Source organism: Dasypus novemcinctus, chromosome 13, assembly GCF_030445035.2.
Source record: "Dasypus novemcinctus isolate mDasNov1 chromosome 13, mDasNov1.1.hap2, whole genome shotgun sequence".
Lineage (NCBI taxonomy): Eukaryota > Metazoa > Chordata > Mammalia > Cingulata > Dasypodidae > Dasypus > Dasypus novemcinctus.
Window position 1 is genome coordinate 61,430,362 of NC_080685.1, and position 21,749 is coordinate 61,452,110.

General features: G+C 38.4%; 1 protein-coding gene across 1 annotated transcript in view; it reads right to left on the bottom strand.

Annotated features, from left to right (window-relative positions):
- Positions 1-21,749, bottom strand: part of STX6 (syntaxin 6) — a 73,879-nt gene that overhangs the window by 37,033 nt on the left and 15,097 nt on the right. Inside the window, exon 2 of the mRNA XM_004461853.5 lies at positions 481-650. Within this exon, the coding sequence (XP_004461910.1) occupies positions 481-650 (170 nt within the window). The remainder of the gene's footprint in view (positions 1-480; positions 651-21,749) is intronic.

The window sequence follows — 21,749 nt, forward strand, 5'->3', positions numbered from 1 at the left end:
ATATATAACTCTATGTAATAATAATACCTAACACTTTTATAGAGGCTTACTTTGTGCCAGGCACCAGTCTAAGATCTTTATATATTTAATCTTCACAACAACTCTATGAACTAGGTACTGTTAATCCTAACTTTTTACTGAAGAGGAAACTGAAGCATAGGGAGGTTAAGCCATATGCCCAAATTACACAGCTAGTAACTGGAGGTGCCAGTATATGAACACCAGAAGCTTGACTCAAGGGTCTGGGCTTCTAATCATTACACTATACTGCCTCTACATTGCAGGATGTGTCATGCACTGTAAAAAAATTTGGCTACTCTACCTTAGATTGCTAGGTAATTATTTTAGATGTGCCATGATACAAATGACAGTAACACCAATTATAAAAGGAAATGTATAATCTATGCCTTCAGATGCCTGGATAAACTTTTCCATTTGCCTGTTTACCCCAATTTTCCCAGACATCACAGGAAAGGATATTGATAGTTTCATCAAGGTCCTCTAGATCCCACTCTATGCTCCGGAGGTTGTTCCTCAGTTCATTGGTTGTCCAGTCGATTTCTTCCCTTGTTGCTGTGGAGGGGTCCTGGAGGAGCTCTGTCCATCTCTGAAACAATCCCTGGGCAGTGTTGACTGCTTTCTGTACCTCTCTGTAATCAAGGTGGAGGGAAAGGAGAGAAATCAGAGACAGCATAGTCCATGAACAAGTTACTCCTCAATAAAAGTTAACATTCACAATCATACACTAGTCTCAGGAAACCACCATTCTCACAGACATTTTCAAGTCTTCATAGAAAAAGGCTCTTCATGGATAAATATCGAAGTTCAAAACTTTAAATAACAGTCTGAGAATTATATTTTAAGCTGATGTTTGGAATAAAATAGCCATTATTTATGCAGCTATAATATCAAGTTTATTTGAGAAGCACAAAATTTAATTCTTCTCTGAATAGACTATGCTTAATCCTATGAATTAACTAAAGAGCCCTTAACATTCCCATATGCTTCCATTTGATGTGATAGCAATGTATATTCAGCTGAAAAATTTCAAATATAGCTTTCCTTTTCTTAGGCCAATGGGTGGGAAGGGTGGCGGGATGGTTACTCTTACACAGAGAGTCTTTTATAGGCCAAGAATTTTGATGAGACATTTTTAAACCTGAAATCTCATTAGAAGATTTTTAAATGTTATTAGCTTTCCATAGATTTACTTTCCTGGATTAAGCAATGCTATATGGCAGATTATTGTCCCCTTCCCCAACCACTACCACCAATGGGCTAATATCTACCAATTAAATGTTATAACCTAATACTACTGCATTTAAAAGCCAAAAAGGAGTCATTTTATGATAATATGGCCTCGCATGTACAAAGACAACCCCACTGCTCCTAAACTAAGGATTTGTTTTGATCCTTCTATAATTTCTTAACCAATTTTCCTGGAACAAACAGCACAAAAGTACATTTCTGCTAATTTGTTGTCTCTGGCTTTAAGACAGAATTTGCACATACCATATTTCCCCTGACTTTTCAAGTACTTGAACAGAAAGTATTAGCAAAAATGAATAAAAGTGCCTTACATTATTTAGGCATACTGATGAGAGCTAAAAGGTTGAATGTTAGATACAGAATACAGTTACTTGTTTCAGACTAAATAAATAGAGCTATATGTCAATACTCAATCAACCAAGGTAAGTCTATATCCAATTTATGGATTAGGCAAATTCTCTCATTGTTCCTCTCATGTTAGCCTTTGGATTTCCATTGCTAATGAGAAAATCTACTTGAGATACAAAGGGGAAGGATTAAGGAAGTAAGTTGAAACTTTTCTTTTTATGGAGATTTCTGGCAGATTTGGTGGAGAAAGAGGTACACATCTTCCCATAATGTGAGGTACTTGGTTTATTTCATGAATATCACCTAGAAGCATGGAAGACACAGTTAAAGAGTTGCCTCCAGTGATACCTCATTTTAAAGAATAAAGAATTTATTAATTCTATAAAGGAAGTTTGAATTCTTTTTTGAGAACTGGAAGCCTAAAACCTAAGAAGCCTATTTCCACAACCAGTATACAGCTGTGATATACAACTATAAATTAAATTCCCTTTAGCAGTGAGTCTTAAGCTTTTCTGGTCTCAGGATTCCTTTGCACTCTTAAAAATTATTGCGGAACCTAAAGAACTCTGACATGGGCTGTACCTATCACTATTTACTGTACCATAAATTCAAAGAGACATTTAAAAAATATCAATTATTTTAAAATAACAATGAACTTATTACATTTAACATAATGTTTTTATAAAACACAATAATTTATAAAACAAAAAATTCAGTGAGAAGAGTGGCATAGTTCTAATATCTGGTTTAACAGAAGAGAGCTGGATTCTCATATCTGCTTCTATTTTCAGTCTGACATACATTTTGGCTGAAGTATATGATGAAAACCTGGCCTCGCATAGATATACAGCTGGAAAAGGACTCTGTGTTTTCAGATAATTGTGGATATTCTTTTTTGACACTACATTAAAACTCAACAAGGGCTAGTTTCTTAAAGGTTAGTTGCACTGTGGAACCTGAAAACATATTAAAACTTTTTAAACTCTCATACACTATAATCCACTGGTCTATTTTATACTTTGAATAGATATTTTATAAAATCATGTATTGGTCATAAGGAAAATATTAGTTTACTGAGTATGACAGATCTTCTAAAATATTGACTCATTTCATTAAGCACTATCCAAAATCACATTAGTTAACATCACCACCATTTCATCAGAAAACAAGGATTGGAAGATTGTAAGGTCATAGGAGTAAACAGAAGTTTTCTAAAATTCTGTATTTTTTTTTTTTTTTTAAAGCTCTAGATCCAAGAAGGCAGAGTAGGGAACAGCACGTTGCACTTGTCTTCCAGAAGTGGCAGGAAGACAGGCAGGTTTGCTGGGCACAGTGGAAGCCACAGTGCTGCAGACCAAAAGGAGCAGACAGCCGGTGAGGGGATGCCCAGCCAGGAAATGGGGGAGCAGCCAGATGCTTGTGGCCTAAGAAGGGGGCCCAGTTTTTTTATTTGTTTCTCCTCTTACTTTTTTCTTTTGTTCTCTTATTTTTCTCTTCCTTTTCCTCTTTTTTTCTTTTCTTTTTTAAATTTTTTTATCCTTTTTTCTTTTATTTTTTCAGTTAAATATGGGCAAGTTTAAAGATTTAGAATAAGTGGAAACAAGTGTCAAAGAACCTTAAAAAAAGCCAAGCAAAAATAAAACCCTAGACAAGAGTGAAGAATTGACAACCCATCGAGATAAAAAGATGCTGAGACATCAGCAAAAATCACAAGCCATATTAACGAACAGGAAGATATGGCCCACTCAAAGGAACAAATTAAAAAGCTGGAGGAGATGCAGAATTTGGAACAACTAATCAAAGATGCCCATACAAAAAACCTAAATCAACTTAAGGAGATGAGGGAAGAGATAGAAGATATTAAGAAGACACTGGCTATAAATGCAAGTAAAACAAGGTCCTCGTACTTTCTATCTGTCTGGTTGTGGCAGATTCCCTCAGATTTAATTGGGGAATATAGTAAATTCTAAAACAAGAGTAAGGGGAAATAATCTTAGCAACTCAGAAATAAAGTTAAAAACAGTAAATTGCCTTTTTACTCAAAAAAAAAAAAAAAGGAGGGGAAAAAACAGAATACAACACTGGGTGAGCATAAGAAATTAACACACATTGAAAAAACAGACCTTATGGTAATGAAAGGTATAAGAGAAGAAATTAAAAATACATTAGAATCACACAACAGCAGTTTTGAACAATGAGAGGAAAGAATTAGCAAATTAGAAGATAGCGCATCCAAAATTGCACATATAAGAGATAAAGGGAAAAATGGGAAAAACTGAGCAGGGACTTAGGGAATTGAATGATAGCAAGAAGTGCACAAACATAAACATTATGGATGTCCCGGGAGAGAAGACAAGGGAAAGGAGCAGAAGGGGTGTTTGAGGGAATAATGGTGAAAATTTCACAACTTTTATGAGGGACATGGATGTTTATGCCCAGGAAACACAGCATACTCCAAAGAGAATAAAACCTAACAGAAGTATTCTGACACACATACTAATCAGATTGTCAGACGCTGAAGATAAAAGAATCCTGAAAGCAGCAAGAGAAAAGAGATTCAACACTTATAAGGAAAGTTCAATAAGATTAAGTGGTGATTTCTCATCTGAAACCCTGGAGATAAGGTGACATTGGTATGACATAGTTAAGGTGTTAAAAGAAAAAACTGCCAGCCAAGAATTCTATATCCAACAAAACTGTCTTTCAAAAATAAGGGAAAGATTAAAATATTCACAGATAAACAGAAACTGAGAGAATTCATCAACAAGAATTCTGCCCTCCAAGAAATACTAAAGTGAGTTCTACAGGTTGAAAGAAAAAGACAAGAAAGAGGTTTGGAGGGGAGTGTAAAAAGTAAGACTATAAGTAAGAGTAAAATGAGAAACAATATAAGATATGACACATATAAGCCTAAAGATACAATGGTAGAAGAAAGTACTGCCTTACAGTAATAACATCAAATGTTAATCAATTAAATTCCCCAATGAAGAGTCAAAGCCTGGCAAATGGATTTTCTTTTTTTAAAAGAGATCTATCTATATGCTATCTACAAGAAATTCACCTTAGATCCAAGGACACAAATAGGTTACAAAATTATTTTCCATGCAAATAATAAACAAAAAAGAGCTGGGGTCGCTATATTAATATCAGACAAAATAGACTTTAATTGCAAAATTGTTTTAGAGACAAAGAAGGACACTACATATTAATAAAAGGGAAATCTACCAAGAAGAAAGAACAATCAAAAATACTTATGAACCTAACCAGGGTTGCCCAAAAATACATGAGGCAAACACTGGCAAAACTGAGGGGAGAAACAGATACCTCTACAATCATAAAGGGGGACTTCAATACACCACTCTCAACAACAGACAGAACGTCTACAGAGAGGATCAATAAAGAAGCAGAGATCTTGAATAATACTTTAAGGGAACTTGATCTAAAAGACATATACAGAACAGTGCACCCCAAAACAGCAGGTTATATATTCTTCTCGAGTGTCCATTGATCATTCTCCGGATTAGACCGACCACATGTTGGCCATAGAACAAGTCTATCCATGAATTCAGAAAGATGAAATCATACAAGAAAGACTGAAAACTTTCCATCTAAGGTCTGGAATAAGACAAGGATGCCCACTGTCACCACTCTTATTCAACACTGTACTAGAAGTTCTGGCCAGAGCAGTTAGGCAAGAAAAAGAAATAAAAGCATCCAAATTGGAAAAAAGGAAGTAAAACTTTCTACTATTTGCAGATGACATGATCTTATATTTAAAATGTCCCCAAAAATCTACAACTCCTAAACTAATAAATGAGTTCAGCAAAGTGGCAAAATATGAAGTCAAAATGCAAAAATCAGTAGTGTCTCTATATATTAGGAACGAGCAAGCTGAGGATGAAATCAAGAGAAAAATTCCACTTCCAAAAGTAACTAAAAGAATCAAATATCTAAGAATAAATTTAAGGATGTAAAGGCCTTATACACAGAAAACCAGACAACATTGTTAAAAGAAATCAAAGCAGATCTAAATAAATGGAAGGACATTCCGTGCTCCTAGATTGGAAGATAAATATTGTTAAGATGTCAATTCTACCCAAATTGATTTCCAGATTCAACACAATCTCAATAAAAATTCCAACAGCATTTTTTGCAGAAATGGAAAGGTCAATTATCAGATTTATTTGGAAGGATAAGAGACTCCAAATAGCCAGAAACACCTTGAAAAAGACAAAGGAAGTTGGGATTCACACTCCCTCACTTTAAAGCATATTGCAAAGCTACAGTGGTCAGAACAGCATGGTACTGGCATAAGAACAAACATACTGACTAATGAAATTGAATTGAGAGTTCAGAAATAGATTCATATATCTACAGTCAACTGATACTTGACAAGTCTGCCAAGTCCACTCAACTGGGACAGAATAATCTCTTCAACAAATGGTGCTGAGAGAGCTGGCTATCCATATTCAAAAGAATGAAAGAGGACCCCTGTCTTACACTCATTTATTATTTATTTAAATATTCTTCTATATATATTTAAGAATCAGGGCCATAAACTCCTAGAAGAAAACGTAGGGAAGCATACTCAAGATCTTGTGGTAGGAAATGGTTTCATAAACTTTACACCCAAAGCATGAGTAACAAAAGAAAAATTAGATAACTGGACCTCTTCAAAATTGAAAACTTCTGTTCTTCAATGGACTTTGTCAAGAAAGTAAAAAGGCAGTCTACTCAATGGAAGAAAATATTTGGAAACCATATATCTGATAAAGGTCTAATATTCAGCATATATATATATATATATATTTTTTTTTTTTTTTACAACTCAACAATAAAAAGACAAACAACCCAATTAAAAAATGGGCAAAGGATTTGAATAGACATTTTCCAAAAAGAAAATACTATTGGCTAAAAAAACACATGAAAAGATGCTCAACATCCGCAGCTATTAGGGAAATGCAAATAAAAACCAAAACAAGATATCATCTCACGCTTACTACACTGGCCATCTTAAAACACAACAACAGAAAATTACAAGTGTTGAAGAGGATGTGGAGAAATAGGCACACTTGTTCACTGCTGGTGGGAATGCAGAATGATGCAGCCACTGTGGAAGAGTGTGGCGGTTCCTCAGAAGGCTAAATATAGAATTGCCATTTGAGTCAGCAGTCTCACTACTAGGTGTATATCCAGAATAACTGAAAGCAGGGAAACATGCAAATATAGGCACACCAAAGTCACAGCAGCACTATTACAGTTACTAAAAGATGGAAGCAACCCAAATGCCCATCAACAGATGAAGAGATAAACATGATATAAACATATGATGGAATATTATTCAGCTGTAAGAAGGAATAAAATATTGATGCATGAGACAATGTGGATGGGCCTTGAGGACATTATCTTGAGTGAGATAAGTCAGGCACAGAAAGACAAATATTACATGATTTCACTAATATGAACTAATTTTAATAAGCATATAGGTAGAATCTAAAAGATGGGTTACCAGAAGATAGAACGGGAAGGTGATGCTTAATTTGCGCAGAATTTATAATTAGGTTGACTGTAGTGGTTTGGGGGTGGTCAGATATGTGATCATGTGAGTATAAAGGGCAGTGCTGAGGTATGTGTGCGAGCATGGTTGAAGGGGGAGGTCTTAGGTGGCATATGTTACTAGAAGGAAATCTAGAGGAAAAAACATGAGATTGTATAATACAATGAACTCTGTGGTTGGCGAGAACGGGGGTTAATAATATAAATATAAGAAGGTTCTTTCAGGATCTAAAAGAAAAGTACATCATTAGTAAAAGGTTTTAATAATAGGGTGGTGTATGGGGGGGAAATCTACCTAAAGAAATATATACACCAGAGTTAACAGTAATATTTTAATACTTTTACATCAAATATAACAGAGATACCATATCAATTTTCAAAGTCAACAATGGGGAGCAGTTAGGGAATGCTGCGTATTTTATTAGAATGTTATTTGTCACAGAAACAACCAAATTTCTCTGTAAATTATACTGTTTTAGACAGTCAGGTACCTAGACAAAGGGCCTTTTAAACAGCTTGAACATTATATAGGTACATACTTCTATGGGATATAAATGTAGCCTTGTTGCCATAGGTTTGCTTTCTGGATAGTGGCCTACACGATAGCTAATGAAATATTAAACTTACCTCCTGGGGAAGTCCCACTACTTTCTCAAATAAGATGGCCAGAAGCTCCAGAACATATAGGAAAATACAGGAGCATACAGGAAAATAGGCTAATATGCCAAGACTTCAGTCTTAATGATTGCACTCATGAACCTTACTCCTAATTATAATTAATACCAAAGAGTTACCTCCTGAAAACCTTATTCCTCAAATGTGGCCTGTCTCTGTGCCAAACTGCAAATAAACTGACTACCTTCCCCCAACCTGGGACATGATTCCCAAGGTGAGCTTCTGACACTGAGGGATTAATACCAAGAGTTAATCAATCAGCCGTGCATTTGAAGAAAGACCTTGATCAAAAGGGGGAAATAGTAAATAAAATGGAGTTTTTATGACAAAGAGAATTCAGAGTTATACTTAGGTATAAACCCCCTAATCCTGAAACTTCCACTTCTTTTATTTGAACCCATAACCTTCAATTTATTTAAGTATATTTCTTAAAGATTTAAAGTCATCAGACTGTTCCCAAGCTGGAGGAGCTCTGAAACCGAATAGATATGCAACCAACTACTTCTCCCCAGTTCTTTGGGCCTTCCCTGAATAACTAACAAAACAATGATGATGGACCAGACCCATCCCAAAAGCAAGGAGGATCTTCAATTGCAAGCAAAGTAATTCTATTCCTCTGCCCTGAAATATCTACCTCCTTTCTCAGCCTGAAGCAGTCAGAGTGAACACTGTCCCAAATCCCATGAGGCTGAGCAATGAACAAAAAAATAAGGGGGAAGTATAACTCCTGATTAAAGCAGATTTACTGTTATTGTAGTGGTTGCCTTGTGTTAACTAAGTAATATGTAACATTGACATAAAAAATAAATTTTTAAAAAATGAAGGAAAGTATACTTGAGGGTCAAGTATACTTTTTTGCTTCATGAAGGACAGTCTTATGGAAAAAAAAACTTTTTTTTTTTTAACTGAGTGCTGGACAGTGAGGAATATAACAACTAATACTACAGTTTGGTGCTAATAACTTGATTTATGCAAACGCACCAGCAATCTTACCTACCATTGCTTCTGCACTATCAGAACAATTGTCAACACAGTAAAAAGAGCAAATAACATCTTGGTATTATTATTAAAAAAAGTGTTGACCCAATGGACTCACTCTGAAAAGATCTTGGGACCCCTTAGGATCCACAGACCATACTTTCAGAACCACAACTCTTAAGACATTATAAACACTTAAATTTGGGGGTAGGGGTGAGGTGGATTCTAGTAGCACTAGGTGGGAAAGCAAGGAGTCCATAAGCGTGCAAGAATTTAAGCATGTCCTGAAGAAGACATGAAAGAAATGGCAGGAATTAGAAAAATGTTACAAAGCAATCCCTGGATAACACTCAACACCCCACGGGCCTGCCCAGTAATTTGGATCACTCTATCCTAAAGCTCGCGTCTTTAAAAATATATTCAGGGAAGTGGATGTGGCTCAAGCAGTTGGGTGCCTGCCTACCACATGGGAGGTTCCGGGTTTGGTTCCCAGTGCCTCCTAAAGAAGATGAACAAGACAAGGAGCTGACACGACAGGCTGGTGTGGCAAGCTGACACAATAAGATGATGCAGTGAGATGATGCAATGAGGAGACATAAAGAGGAAACACAATGAGAGACCCAATAAGCAGGGAGCAAATGTGGCTCAAGTGATTGGGTGCCTCCCTCCCACATGGGTGGTCCTGTTTTGGTTCCCAGTGCCTCCTAAGAAAAAAAAAAACAGGCAGACACAGAGAATACACAACTAACAAACACAGAGAGCAGACAGCGGACACAAACAAGGGGTGGGGAGAAATAAATCTTTTTTAAAAAAAACATTCATTTTTAGTTTTCATTTATTAACAGAAAGAAAGGCAAAGCAGTCATTTCTTTTTGCTAAGACAGACGTTTTAAATGATTACAAATATGGGAATGGTTAGCAATGGCTCAGCTCTTAAAAGGTAAGCCAGAACTTGCAGTGTATCAAGGAATCCTATCTTAAAAGCAGCCAAAGGGATCCCTCAAAGTTTAAAACATCTTCCAACTTCTCTACTTTCAATGTCATTTTAGCTGAGAGTTAGCCTGAAAAAGAAGGAATAATTAAGAGTAGAAAACAACATAGGTTACAAACAAATCTTTTTTTTTTTTAAGATTTATTTATTTTATTTTATTTCCCTTCCCACCGCCCCAGTTGTCTGTTCTCTGTGTCTATTTGCTGCATCTTCTTTGTCCGCTTCTGTTGTCAGCAGCACGGGAATCTGTGTTTCTTTTTGTTGAGTCATCTTGTTGTGTCAGCTCTCCGCGTGTGCGGCACCATTCCTGGGCAGGCTGAACTCTCCTTCGCGCTGGGCAGCTCTCCTTACAGGGCGCACTTCTTGCGCTTGGGGCTCCCCTACACGGGGGACGCCCCTGCGTGGCAGGGCACTCCTTGCGCGCATCAGCACTGCACATGGGCCAGCTCCACAAGGGTCAAGGAGGCCCAGGGTTTGAACCGCGGACCTCCCATGTGGTAGACAGACGCCCTAACCACTGGGCCAAGTCCGCTTCCCCAAACAAATCTTATTTTTAAGCTAAATGATTAACAGCAACCAGAATTTCCTAGAGAACTTGGGATTTCTGAGTAGTTTTATGAGTCACAAAACATATTTAATACATGTGAGACTCTAACCAGTGAAACAATCCTCTCAATTTAAAACTATTTGTAAGTCCCTGGAACTAAATATTTACAAGTAAATCAATTAATAAAGCAGAGGAGTATATAATCATGTACAGGCATACCTTAGAGATATTGCAAGTTCAGTTCCAGATCACTGCAAAAAAACAAAAATCATAGGGATGTTCAGGAAGATCGCAGACTAAAAAGACAAAGAATTCTCTTCTCTCCCAGAAAAATACGTAGAGGATAGGCAGAAATGGCCTGGAAAATATTCTTCTAGGGTTTAGGACACCAGCCGGACACTGCCCAGAAGAGAGAGAGAGACAAAGGAAAAGAATCATGACAGCAAAACTGAGTTAAAAGTGATATCTGCTACTGCTGGCATCACCCCACACGCCTGGGGCCCAGCAGCCACAAAGGAGGCCCCAGGGATCCACTTCAACAGGAAAGGGACAGAGAGGGGCACAGACTAAAGCTGACTAAGCTTCTGAACCACAAAGTTAGTCTGCTGTGTCCCATGAGCACTTCCAGGCTAGGTGGAGCTGCACCATTGTTTGCACTGGGAATCAGCTAGAGACTAAAGAGATTGAGGACTAAAGAGATCTGACCCTTTCAATCTCCCTCTCTACTAACTGGAACTGATTTTTGAGGACACAGAGGGAAGTAGAATTATTTCCTACCTGGGAAAAGGAAGCAGCCTGCCAGCAAAGGTTGGAGAACCGTCTCTGAGAAAGTTTGAATTACAAGGTTCTTAGCCTCCAGGGAGGATCCTCTATTACACTGATCCAGTCTGTGTTGCAGCAAACACACTCTGACCAAAATTGAAATGAGAAGGTTTTCAAAGAATGTCATCTGCTGGCAGACCAAGGAAGTGTATGCAAGGAAATTAAAAGTAAATAATGAAGAGAGGCTTTTTCCAGCCTTTATAGCCTCTCTTCCCAAGGCCCTAGGAAGCAGGTCTGCAACCTATCACTGGGTCCAGAACCCACTTCTGAGCAACTAACAGGGATAACCCTAAAGACCCACGGTAAACCAAGAATCAAAAAACAGCAGTATCACACAGCCTCCTGCCACTAATTCCCTACAAAAGAGAAACTGAGTATCTGAGTAAACTCATCATTCTAACACAGATGCCTGAATATCGGCAAAAAAAATTACGAGCCATACTAAGAAAACGAAGACATGCCCAAGAAAAGGAATATATCAAAGCCCCAGAAGAGAAGCAGGATTTGAGACAATTAACAAGATGCACACAAATTTCCAAAATCAAACTAATGAGTTGAAAGGATATGGGTAAAGAGATAAAAAAACATCAAGAAGGCACTGAGCAAGCACAAAGAACAATTTGAAAACCTGAATAGAAAACTAACATAGCTCATGGGAACAAAAGATGCGATAGATGAAATAAAAAACACATTAGAGGGAAGCAGATCTGGCCCAACGGATAGGGTGTCCGCCTACCACATGGGAGGTCCAACGTTTAAACCCAGGGCCTCCTGACCCCTGTGATGAGCTGGCCCAGGCACACTGCTGATGTGTGCAAGGAGTGCCGTGCCACGCAGGGGTGTCCCCTACGTAGGGGAGCCCCACGTGCAAGGAGTGCACCTCATAAGGAGAGCCACCCAGCGTCAAAAAACTGGAGCCTGCCCAGGAATGGCGCCACACATATGGAGAGATGACGCAGCAAGAGGACGCAACAAAAAGAGACACAGATTCCGGGTTCCACTGACAAGAATACAAGCGGGCACAGAAGAACACACAGCAAGTGGACACAGAGAACAGACAACTAGGGGGAGGGGCGGGGAAGGGAAGAGAAATAAATTTTTAAAACAAAACAAATACATTAGAGGCATACAACAGTGGACTCAAAATAATAGAAGAAAAAATAAGTGATACCTAAGACAGACAGATGAAATTGAAGAGAGAAAAGAACAGAGAAAGAAAGAATGGAAAAAATTGAGCAGGGGCCCAGGAAGTTGATGACAACACAAAACACAATATATGTCATAGAAGGTCCAGAAGGAGGAAAAAAAAGGAAAAAGGGCATAAAGAGTAGTTGTGGAAATAACAGCTGAAAATTTCCCACCTCTCGCTAAAGAAATGAACTTACATGTCCAAGAAGCGTAGCATATCCCAATCAGCCTAAATCCAGATAGACCTACTTGAAGATACATATTTAGAATGTAAAATGTCAAAATAAAGAGAAAATTCTGAGAGCAGCAAAGGTTAAGCAAACCATCATATAAATGGATGCCCAATAAGACTTAGTGCAATTTCTCATCAGAAACCATGGAGTCGAGAAGACAGAGGCATGATACAATTAGAATACTCAAAGAAAAACTGCTAGCCAAGAATTCTTTATATAGCAAAACTGACATTCAAATATGAAGGTGAGTTTAAAATATTCACAAACAGAAAGTAAGAGAGTTCATAAAAAAGAATCCACCTTTGCAGGAAATATTAATGGAGGCCTTCGAAATTGAAAAAAAAAGACCGGAGAGAGAGGCTTGGAGTACGGAAGAAAGAATAGTAGAAAGGATAACCAAAAGAGTAAAAAGACAGATGAAAATAAGATGTGACATATGAAAACCAATGAAAAAAATAGTGGAAGTAAATAATGCATTTACACTAATATCACTGAAGGTGAATGGATTAAATTCCCCAAAGATATAGGCTAACAGAATGAATAAAAAACCCACACCACCCATATACTGCTTAAAAGAGACTCACATTAGTCCTAGGGATACAAACTGGCTGAAAAAAGATACCCACACAAATAGGAACCAAAAAAGAGCAGGGATAGCTATACCAATATCAGGCAAAAGAGATGTTAAATGCAAAAAAGTTCTAAGAGATACAGAAGGTCAACATATATTAATAAAAGGGACAATCTGCCAGGAAGATATGACAGTCAAAAATATCTTTGTACTAACCAGGGTGACCCAAAACACATGAGAAAAACTCTGGCAAAATTGAAGGGAGAAATAGCAGCTCTACAATAATCATTGGAGACTTCACTACCTCATTCACATCATTAGATATAACAACTAGACAGAAGGTGAACAAGGAAATAAAGAACTTGAACAATATGATAAAAGAGTTAAGACCTAACAGACATATACAGAATGCTGTATCCAAACTCAGTGGGTTATACATTCTTCTCAAGTGCCAATGGATCTTTCTCCAGGACAGACCACATGTTAGGGTACAATACAGCTCTCAATAAATATAGAAAGACTGAAATTATACAAAGCACCTTCTCAGATCATAATGGAATGAAACTGGAAATCAATAATAGGAAAAAAGTAAATTTGCAAATGTGTGGAAGCTGAACAACACACTTCTAAATAATTAGTGGATCAAAGAAGAAATTGCATGTGAAATCAGTAAATACATTGAGATAAATGAAAATGAGAACACTACTTATCAAAAATTACGGGGTACAGTGAAGGCAGTCTTAAGAAGGAAATGTACACAGATTCCTGTGCCGCTGACAACAACAGAAGCAGACAAAAAGAACACGCAGCAAATGGACACAGAGAACAGACAACTGGGGTCGGGGGGGGGGGGGAAGGGGAGAGAAACAAGTAAAATAAATCTTTTTTTTTTAAAAAAAGAAGGAAATGTATAGCCTTAAATACCCATATTAAAAAAGAAGAGCTAAAATCAAAGATCTAACTTAACTGGAGAAACTAGAAAAGAACAGCAAACCAATCCCAAAGCAAGCAGAAGGAAAGAAATAAAGATTAGAGCAGAAATAAATGAAATTGAAGGAAAAAAAAGAGAAAATCAACAAACCAAAAGCTGGTTCTTTGAGTAGATCGATAAAATTGACAAACCCTAGCTAAACTAGCAAAGAAAAAAGATAAGAAGATGCAAATAAATAAAATGAATGGGGGGGGGGGGGGGGGAATTATGACTGACTCCACAGAAATAAAAAGGATCATAAGAGGATATTATGAGAAACTCTATGCCAACTAACTAGAAACCTAGATGAAATGGGCAAATTCCTTGAAATACACAAAGAACTTACACTGATGCTACAAGAAATACAAGAATTTACAAACCAATCATATTTAAAGAGATTAAATCAGTGTTCAAACTTTCCCAAGGAAGAAAAGTCCAGGACCAGATGGCTTCACCGGTGAATTCTACCAAGCATTTCAAGAAGAATTAACACCAATCCTGTTTAAACTCTTCCAAAAAATTGAAGAGGAAGGAAAATTATCCAATACATTTTATGAAGTTAACATTACCTTAATACCAAAGCCAGACAAAGACACTACAAGAAAAGAAAATTACAATCTCTCTAATGAACAGAGATGAAAAAATTCTCAACAAATACTTGCAAATCAAATCCAACAGCATATCAAAAGACTTATACATCATGACCAAGTGGGATTTATTCCTGGTATGCAAGGCTGGTTCAACATAAGAAAATCAATCAACATATATACCACATTAACAAAAGGGAAAAAAACACATGATCATCTCAATCAATGCAGAAAAGGCATTCAACAAAATCCAGCATCCTTTCTTGATGAAAACACTTTGAAAGATAGGAATAGAAGGAAAATTCCTCAATATGATAAAAGACATATATGAGGGAAGCAGATATGGCTCCAGCCATTCTGTACCTGCCTACCGCATGGGAGGTCCCAGGTTTGATTCCAACTGCCTCCTAAAGAAGACCAGGAAGACAGTGAGCTACCGCAATAGGGGTGGCAAGTTGATGCAAGATGAAGCAATGAGATGACACAATGAGGAAGCACAATGAGAGATACAACAAGCAGGGAACGGAGATGGTTCAAACTATTGGGCACCTCCCTCCCACATGGGGAGGTCCCAGGTTCAGTTTCTAGTTCCTCCTAAAAAGAAGACAAGCAGACAGTGAGAGCAAACACAAGGGGTGGGGAGAAGTAAATAAATAAAGAAAATAAATCTTTAAAAAGGCATATATGGAAAACCCACAGCCAACATCATCCTCAATAGGGAAAGTTTGAAAGCTTTCCCGCTAAGATCTTGAACAAGATAAGGATGCCTAATGTCACCATTGTTATTCAACGCCATATTAATACTAGAAATTCTAGCAAGAGCACTTAGACAAGAAAAAAAATTAAAGGCATTCAAGCAGGAAAAAAGGAAGTAAAACTCTATTTGCAGATGACATGATCCTATATTTGGAAAATTCTGAAATGTTTACAACAAAGCTACTTGAGCTAATAAATGAGTTCAGCAAAGTGGCAGGATATAAGATCAACACCCAAAAATCAGTAATGTTTTTATTTTTATATTTTTTAAAGATTTATTATTTATTTATTTCTCTCTCCTACCCTCCCTCCCCCAGTTGTCTGCTCTCTGTGTCCATTCGCTGTGTGTTCTTCTGTGCCTGCTGTACTCTTGTCTGCGGCACCCGGAATCTGTGTCTCATTTTGTTGCGTCATCTTGCTGCATCAGCTCTCAATGTGTGTGGCACCATTCCTGGGCAGGCTGCAGTTTTTTCACGCTGGGCGGCTCTCCTTATGGGGTGCACTCCTTGCTCATGGGGCTTCCCTATGCGGGGGACACCCTTACATGTCACAGCACTCCTTGCACACATCAGCACTGCACATGGGCCAGCTCATCACAGGGGTCAGGAGGCCCTGGGTTTGAACTTTGGACCTCCCATGTGGTAGGTGGATGCCCTATCCATTGGGTCAAATCCACTTTCCTCAGTAATGTTTTTATACACTAGTATTGAACAATCTGAGGAGGAAATCATGGGAAAATTCCATTTACAATAGCTACAAAAAGACTCAAATACCTAGGAATCAATTCAACCAAAGAAGTATGGGACCTATATGAAGAAAACTATAAAACAATGCTAAAAGAAATCAAAGACCTAAACAAATGGAAAGACATTCTGTGTACATGGATTAGAAGATTAAATATTGTGACGATGTCAATCCTACCCAAACTGATTTACAGATTCAATGCAATCCCAATGACATTTCCAACAGCCTACTTTACAGAAATAGAAAAGGGAATTACCAAATTCATTTGGAAAGGAAAGTGCACCTGAATAACCAAAAGCACTCTAAAAAAGAAGAGCCACATGGGAAGAATTTCACTGCTTGACCTTGAAACATATTACAAAGCTACAGTCGTCAAAACAGTATGGTTCTGGCATAAAGACAGGCACATCAATCAGTGGAATAGGGAAACGGACTTGGCCCAGTGGTTAGGGCGTCCATCTACCACATGGGAGGTCCGCGGTTCAAACCCCGGGCCTCCTTGACCCGTGTGGAGCTGGCCCATGCGCAGTGCTGATGCGCGCAAGGAGTGCCGCACCATGCAGGGGTGTCCCCCATGTAGGGGAGCCCCACGCACAAGGAGTGCACCCATAAGGAGAGCTGCCCAGCACGAAAGAAAGTGCAGCCTGCCCAGGAATGGCGCCGCCCACACTTCCCTTGCCGCTGAAGACAACAGAAGCAGACAAAGAAACAAGACGCAGCAAATAGACACAGAGAACAGACAACCGGGGGAGGGGGGAATTAAATAAATAAAAATTTAAAAAAATCAGTGGAATAGAATTGAGAGTCCAGAAATAAACCCTTACCTCTGCAACCAACTGGTTTTTCACAAACCTACCAAGTCCATGTTTTTTTTTTTAAGATTTTTTTTCCCTCTCCTCTTCCCATCCCGTTGTCTGCTCTCTGTGTCCATTCACTGTATTCTTCCATGCCTGCTTGCATTCTTGTCAGGCACCACCGGAAATCTGCGTCTTTTTTTGTTGTGTCATCTTGCTGCATTAGCTCTCCGTGTGTGCAGCACCACTCCTGAGCAGGCTGCACTTTTTTGCACAGGGCAGCTATCCTCGCGGGGTGCACTCCTTGCACATGGGGCACCCCTATGCAGGGGGTACCCCTGTGTGGCACAGCACTCCTTGCACACGTAGCACTGCACAAGCCAGCTCACCACGTGGGCCAGGAGGCCCTGGGTACCAAACTCTGGACCTCCTATATGGTAGGTGGACACTCTATCAGTTGAGCCAAATTCGCTTCCCCCAAGTCCATGTTAATGGAACAAAACAGTCTCTTCAACAAACGGTGATGGAAGAACTGGATATTTATAACTAAAAGAATGAAAGAGGACCCCTATCTCACCCCCTATACAAGAATCAACTCAAAATGGATCAAAGACAAAGAAAGTGGCCATGGTGGCTGCTGGGGGTAGGGAGTGGGAAGAAGAGATGTGATGCGGGGGCATTTTCAGGGGTTGGAGTTGTCCTGGGTGGTGCTGCAGAGACAGTTACTGGACACTGTATGTCCTCCCATGGCCCACTGGGTGGACTGTGGGAGAGTGTGGGCTATGGTGTGGACCACTGACCATGAGGTGCAGCATTGCTCAGAGACGTATTCACCAAGTGCAATGAATGTCTCATGATGATGGAGGAGGATGTTGTTTTGGGGGGAGGAGTGGGGTGAGGGGGGTGGGGGGTATATGGGGACCTCATATTTTTTTAATGTAACATTAAAAAAATAAAGACAAAAAAAAAAAAAAAAGACCTAAATATGAAAGCCAGGACCATTAAATTACTATAAGAAAATGTAAGGAAACTAATTAAAAACCTTGTGGTAGGTAGTGGTTTTTTGGACTTAACACCCAAAGCAAACGCAACAAAAGAAAAAATAGATAAATGGGACCTCCTCAGAATTAAAGTTTTGCACCTCATAGGACTTTGTCAAAAGGGTGAAAAGGCAGCCAACTCAATGGGAGAAAGTATTTAGAAATCACATATTCGATAAGGGTTTAATATCCATAATATATAAGGAGGTGTTACAATGCAATACTAAAAAGACAATTAACCCAATTAAAAAATGGGAAAAAGACTCGAACAGACATTTGTCCAAAGAAGAAACATAAATGGCAAAAAAAAGGAGAAAAAATGTCCAATATCACTCATGATTAAAGAAATGCAAATCAAAACTACAATGAGATATCATTTCACAACTATCAAAATAGTCATTATAAAAAAGCAGAGAACTACAAGTGTTGGAGATGATGTAGAGAGGCGAACACTTACTGACTGTTGGTGGGAATATAGAATGGTACAGCCACTGTGGAAGACTATTTGGCAGTTCAAAAGAATTTGAATATAGATTTGCCACATGACCCTACAATACCACTACTGGGTATATACCCAGATGTCAACAGACATCTACACAGCAATGTACATAGTGATGTTATTCATGACTGCCAAAAGCTGGAAAACAACTCAAGTGTCCAGCAACCAATGAATGGATAAACTGTGGTGTATTCACACGATGGATTATTATGAAGATGTAAGAAGAAATGAAGTCGTAAAGTATATGAACATGGATGAACCTGGAGGGCATTATGTTGAGTGAAGCAAGCCAGACACAAAAAGACAAATGCTCTATGACTGTGCTACTATGAACTAAATAAGTTGAGTAACATACTGTATTATTCCATTTATATAAAATGTAAATATAAATGAACTTATAAAGATGAAATTACATTAGTGGTTATATGTAAGGCTCAGAAAGGCATGCCAAGGTGTGTGGAGTTTTTCTTTTTGAAATAATGAATGTTCTAAAATTTTTTGTGGTGATGAATGCATAATACTGTGATTTTACTAAAAGCCACTGATTATATACTTCGGATAGACTGCATAATATGTGAATATATCTCAATAAAACTGCTTAATAAAAAATAATTGTGCAAGAATAGCAAGAAATAGCAGCAATGTACAGCAAGGGAATTATAGAGATTGAGAGGTGAAGAATTTTCTTGTCTCTTTTTAATTATTATTACTGAAATAATGAAAATGCTCTAATAATGATCAAAGAGATAAATGCAAAACTGTGATTATACCAAATACTATTGATTGTACACTTTGGATGATTGCATGCTTCATTAATATGTATCAATAAAATTGATTTGTTTAAAATATATATATATCAGAAAAAGGCACAAATTTTTTTTATTTCCAAGTGCATATAAAATTTATGTCTACTCTAAACTTTTGTCTTTAGTGTGCAAGAACATTATACCTAAAAAAATATGCATATCATAATTAAAACATACTTTATTGCTAAAAAATGCTAACCATCATCTGAGCCTTCAGTGAGTTGTAATCCTTTTGTCAGTGGATGGTCTTCCCATGATGTTGATGGCTGCTGACTGATAGGGTAGTGGTTGCCCACATTGGGGTGGCTGTGGCAATTGCTTAAAATAAGAAAATCAGGGAAGTGGACATGGCTCAACTGATAGAGTATCTGTCTACCATATGGAGGGTCCAGGGTTCGATCCCCAGGGCCTCCTACCCGTGTGGTGAGCTGGCCCATGTGCAGTGCTGCCGCGCGCAAGGAGTGCTGTGCCACACAGGGGTGTTCCCGTGTAGGGGAGCCCCATGTACAAGGTATGCACCCCGCAAGGAGAGCCACCCCACGTGAAAAAGCACAACCCGCCCAGGAGTGGCGCCACACACACAGAGAGTTGACACAGCAAGATGATGCAACAAAAAAGAGATGCAGTTTCCCAGTGCTGCCTGATAATGCAAGCGGATGCAGAGGAACACACAGCAAATGGAAAGAGAGGGCAGACAACGGGGGGAAGGGGAGAGAAAGAAATCAATCTTAAAAAGAAAAAAAGAAAATAATCAAGTGTGCCAAATTGACTGACTCTTCCTTTCACGAAAGATTTCTCTGTAGCATGCAATGCAGTTTGATAGCATTTTACTCATATGGTACTTCTTTCAAAATTGGAGTCAATCCTCCCAAACCCTGCCCCTGCTTAATCAAATAAATAGACTGAATTTTCCAAATCCTTTGTTATTTCAACAGTAGTAGATTCTATCTCAAGAAACCATTTTCTTTGTTCATCCACAAGAAGCAACTCCTCATCCATTCCAGTTTTATCATGAGATTGTAGCAATTCTGTCATATCATATAGATCCACTTCTATCTAATTGTAGTTTTCTTGTTATTTCCACATCATCTGTAGTTACTCCCTCCACTGAAGTGTTGAACCCCTCAAAGGCATTCATGAGGGTTAATCAACTTCTTCCAAACTCCTGTTAATGCTGATATTCTGACCTCTTCCCATAAATTACGAATGTTCTTAACAGGGCCTAGAATATTCTTAACAACATCTAGAATGGTTAACCTTTCCAAAAGGTTATCAATTTCCTTTGCCCAGATACATCAGAGGAGTCACTACCTTTGGCAGCTATATTCTTACAAAATCTATTTCTTAAATAATAAAACTTGAAAGTCTAAATGACTCCCTGATTCACTGACTGCAGAATGGATACTGTTTCAGCAGGCATGAAAACAACATTAATCTCATTGTACATCTCCATCCGAGTTCTTGGATGACCAGGTACATTGTTAATAAGTGTAATATTTTGAGAGGAATCTTTCTTTTCTGAGCAGTAGGTCTCAACAGTAGGCTTAAAATATTCAGTACACTATGTTGTAAACAGATGAGCTGTCATCCAAGGTTTGTTGTCCCATTTATAGAGCACAGGCTCTATAAATCTATAGAGTAGATTTAGCATCATTCTTAAGGACCCTAGGATTTTCAGAATGGTAAATGAGCACTGGTTTCAAATTAAAATCTCCTAACGAGAGCCGGTGTGTCTTTTGACACTTTAAAGCTGGGCACTGACATCGCCTCTCTAGCTATGAAAGTCCTAGATGCTAACTTCTTCCAACAGAAGGCTGTTTCATCTACAATAAGAATCTGTTATTTAGTGTAGCCACCTTCATAAATGATCTTAGCTAGATCTTCTGGTTAATGTGCTGAAGTTTCTATATCAGCACTTGGTACTTCACCTTGCACTTCTATGTCATGAAGAGCCTTCTTTCCTTAAATCTCATGAGCCAACCTCTGCTCGCTGCAACCTTTTCTGTTCTCAATATCATTTATTTCTGCTCTAATCTTTATTTTTTCTTTCCTTCTGTTTGCTTTGGGATTGGTTTGCTGTTCTTTTTCCAGATTCTCTAGTTTTTCAGTTAAATCTTTGAGTTTAGCTTTTTCTTCCTTTTTAACACAGGCGTTTTAAGGCTATATAGTTTCCTCTCAAGACTGTCTTCACTGGGAAGTGGACTTGGCCCAGTGGTTAGGGTGTCCACCTACCACATGGGAGGTCCACGGTTCAAATCCCAGGCCTCCTTGACCCAAGTGGAGCTGGCCCACATGCAGTGCTGATGCGAGCAAGGAGTGCCAGGCCACGCAGGGATGTCCCCCGCGTAGGGGAGCCCCATGCGCAAGGAGTGCGC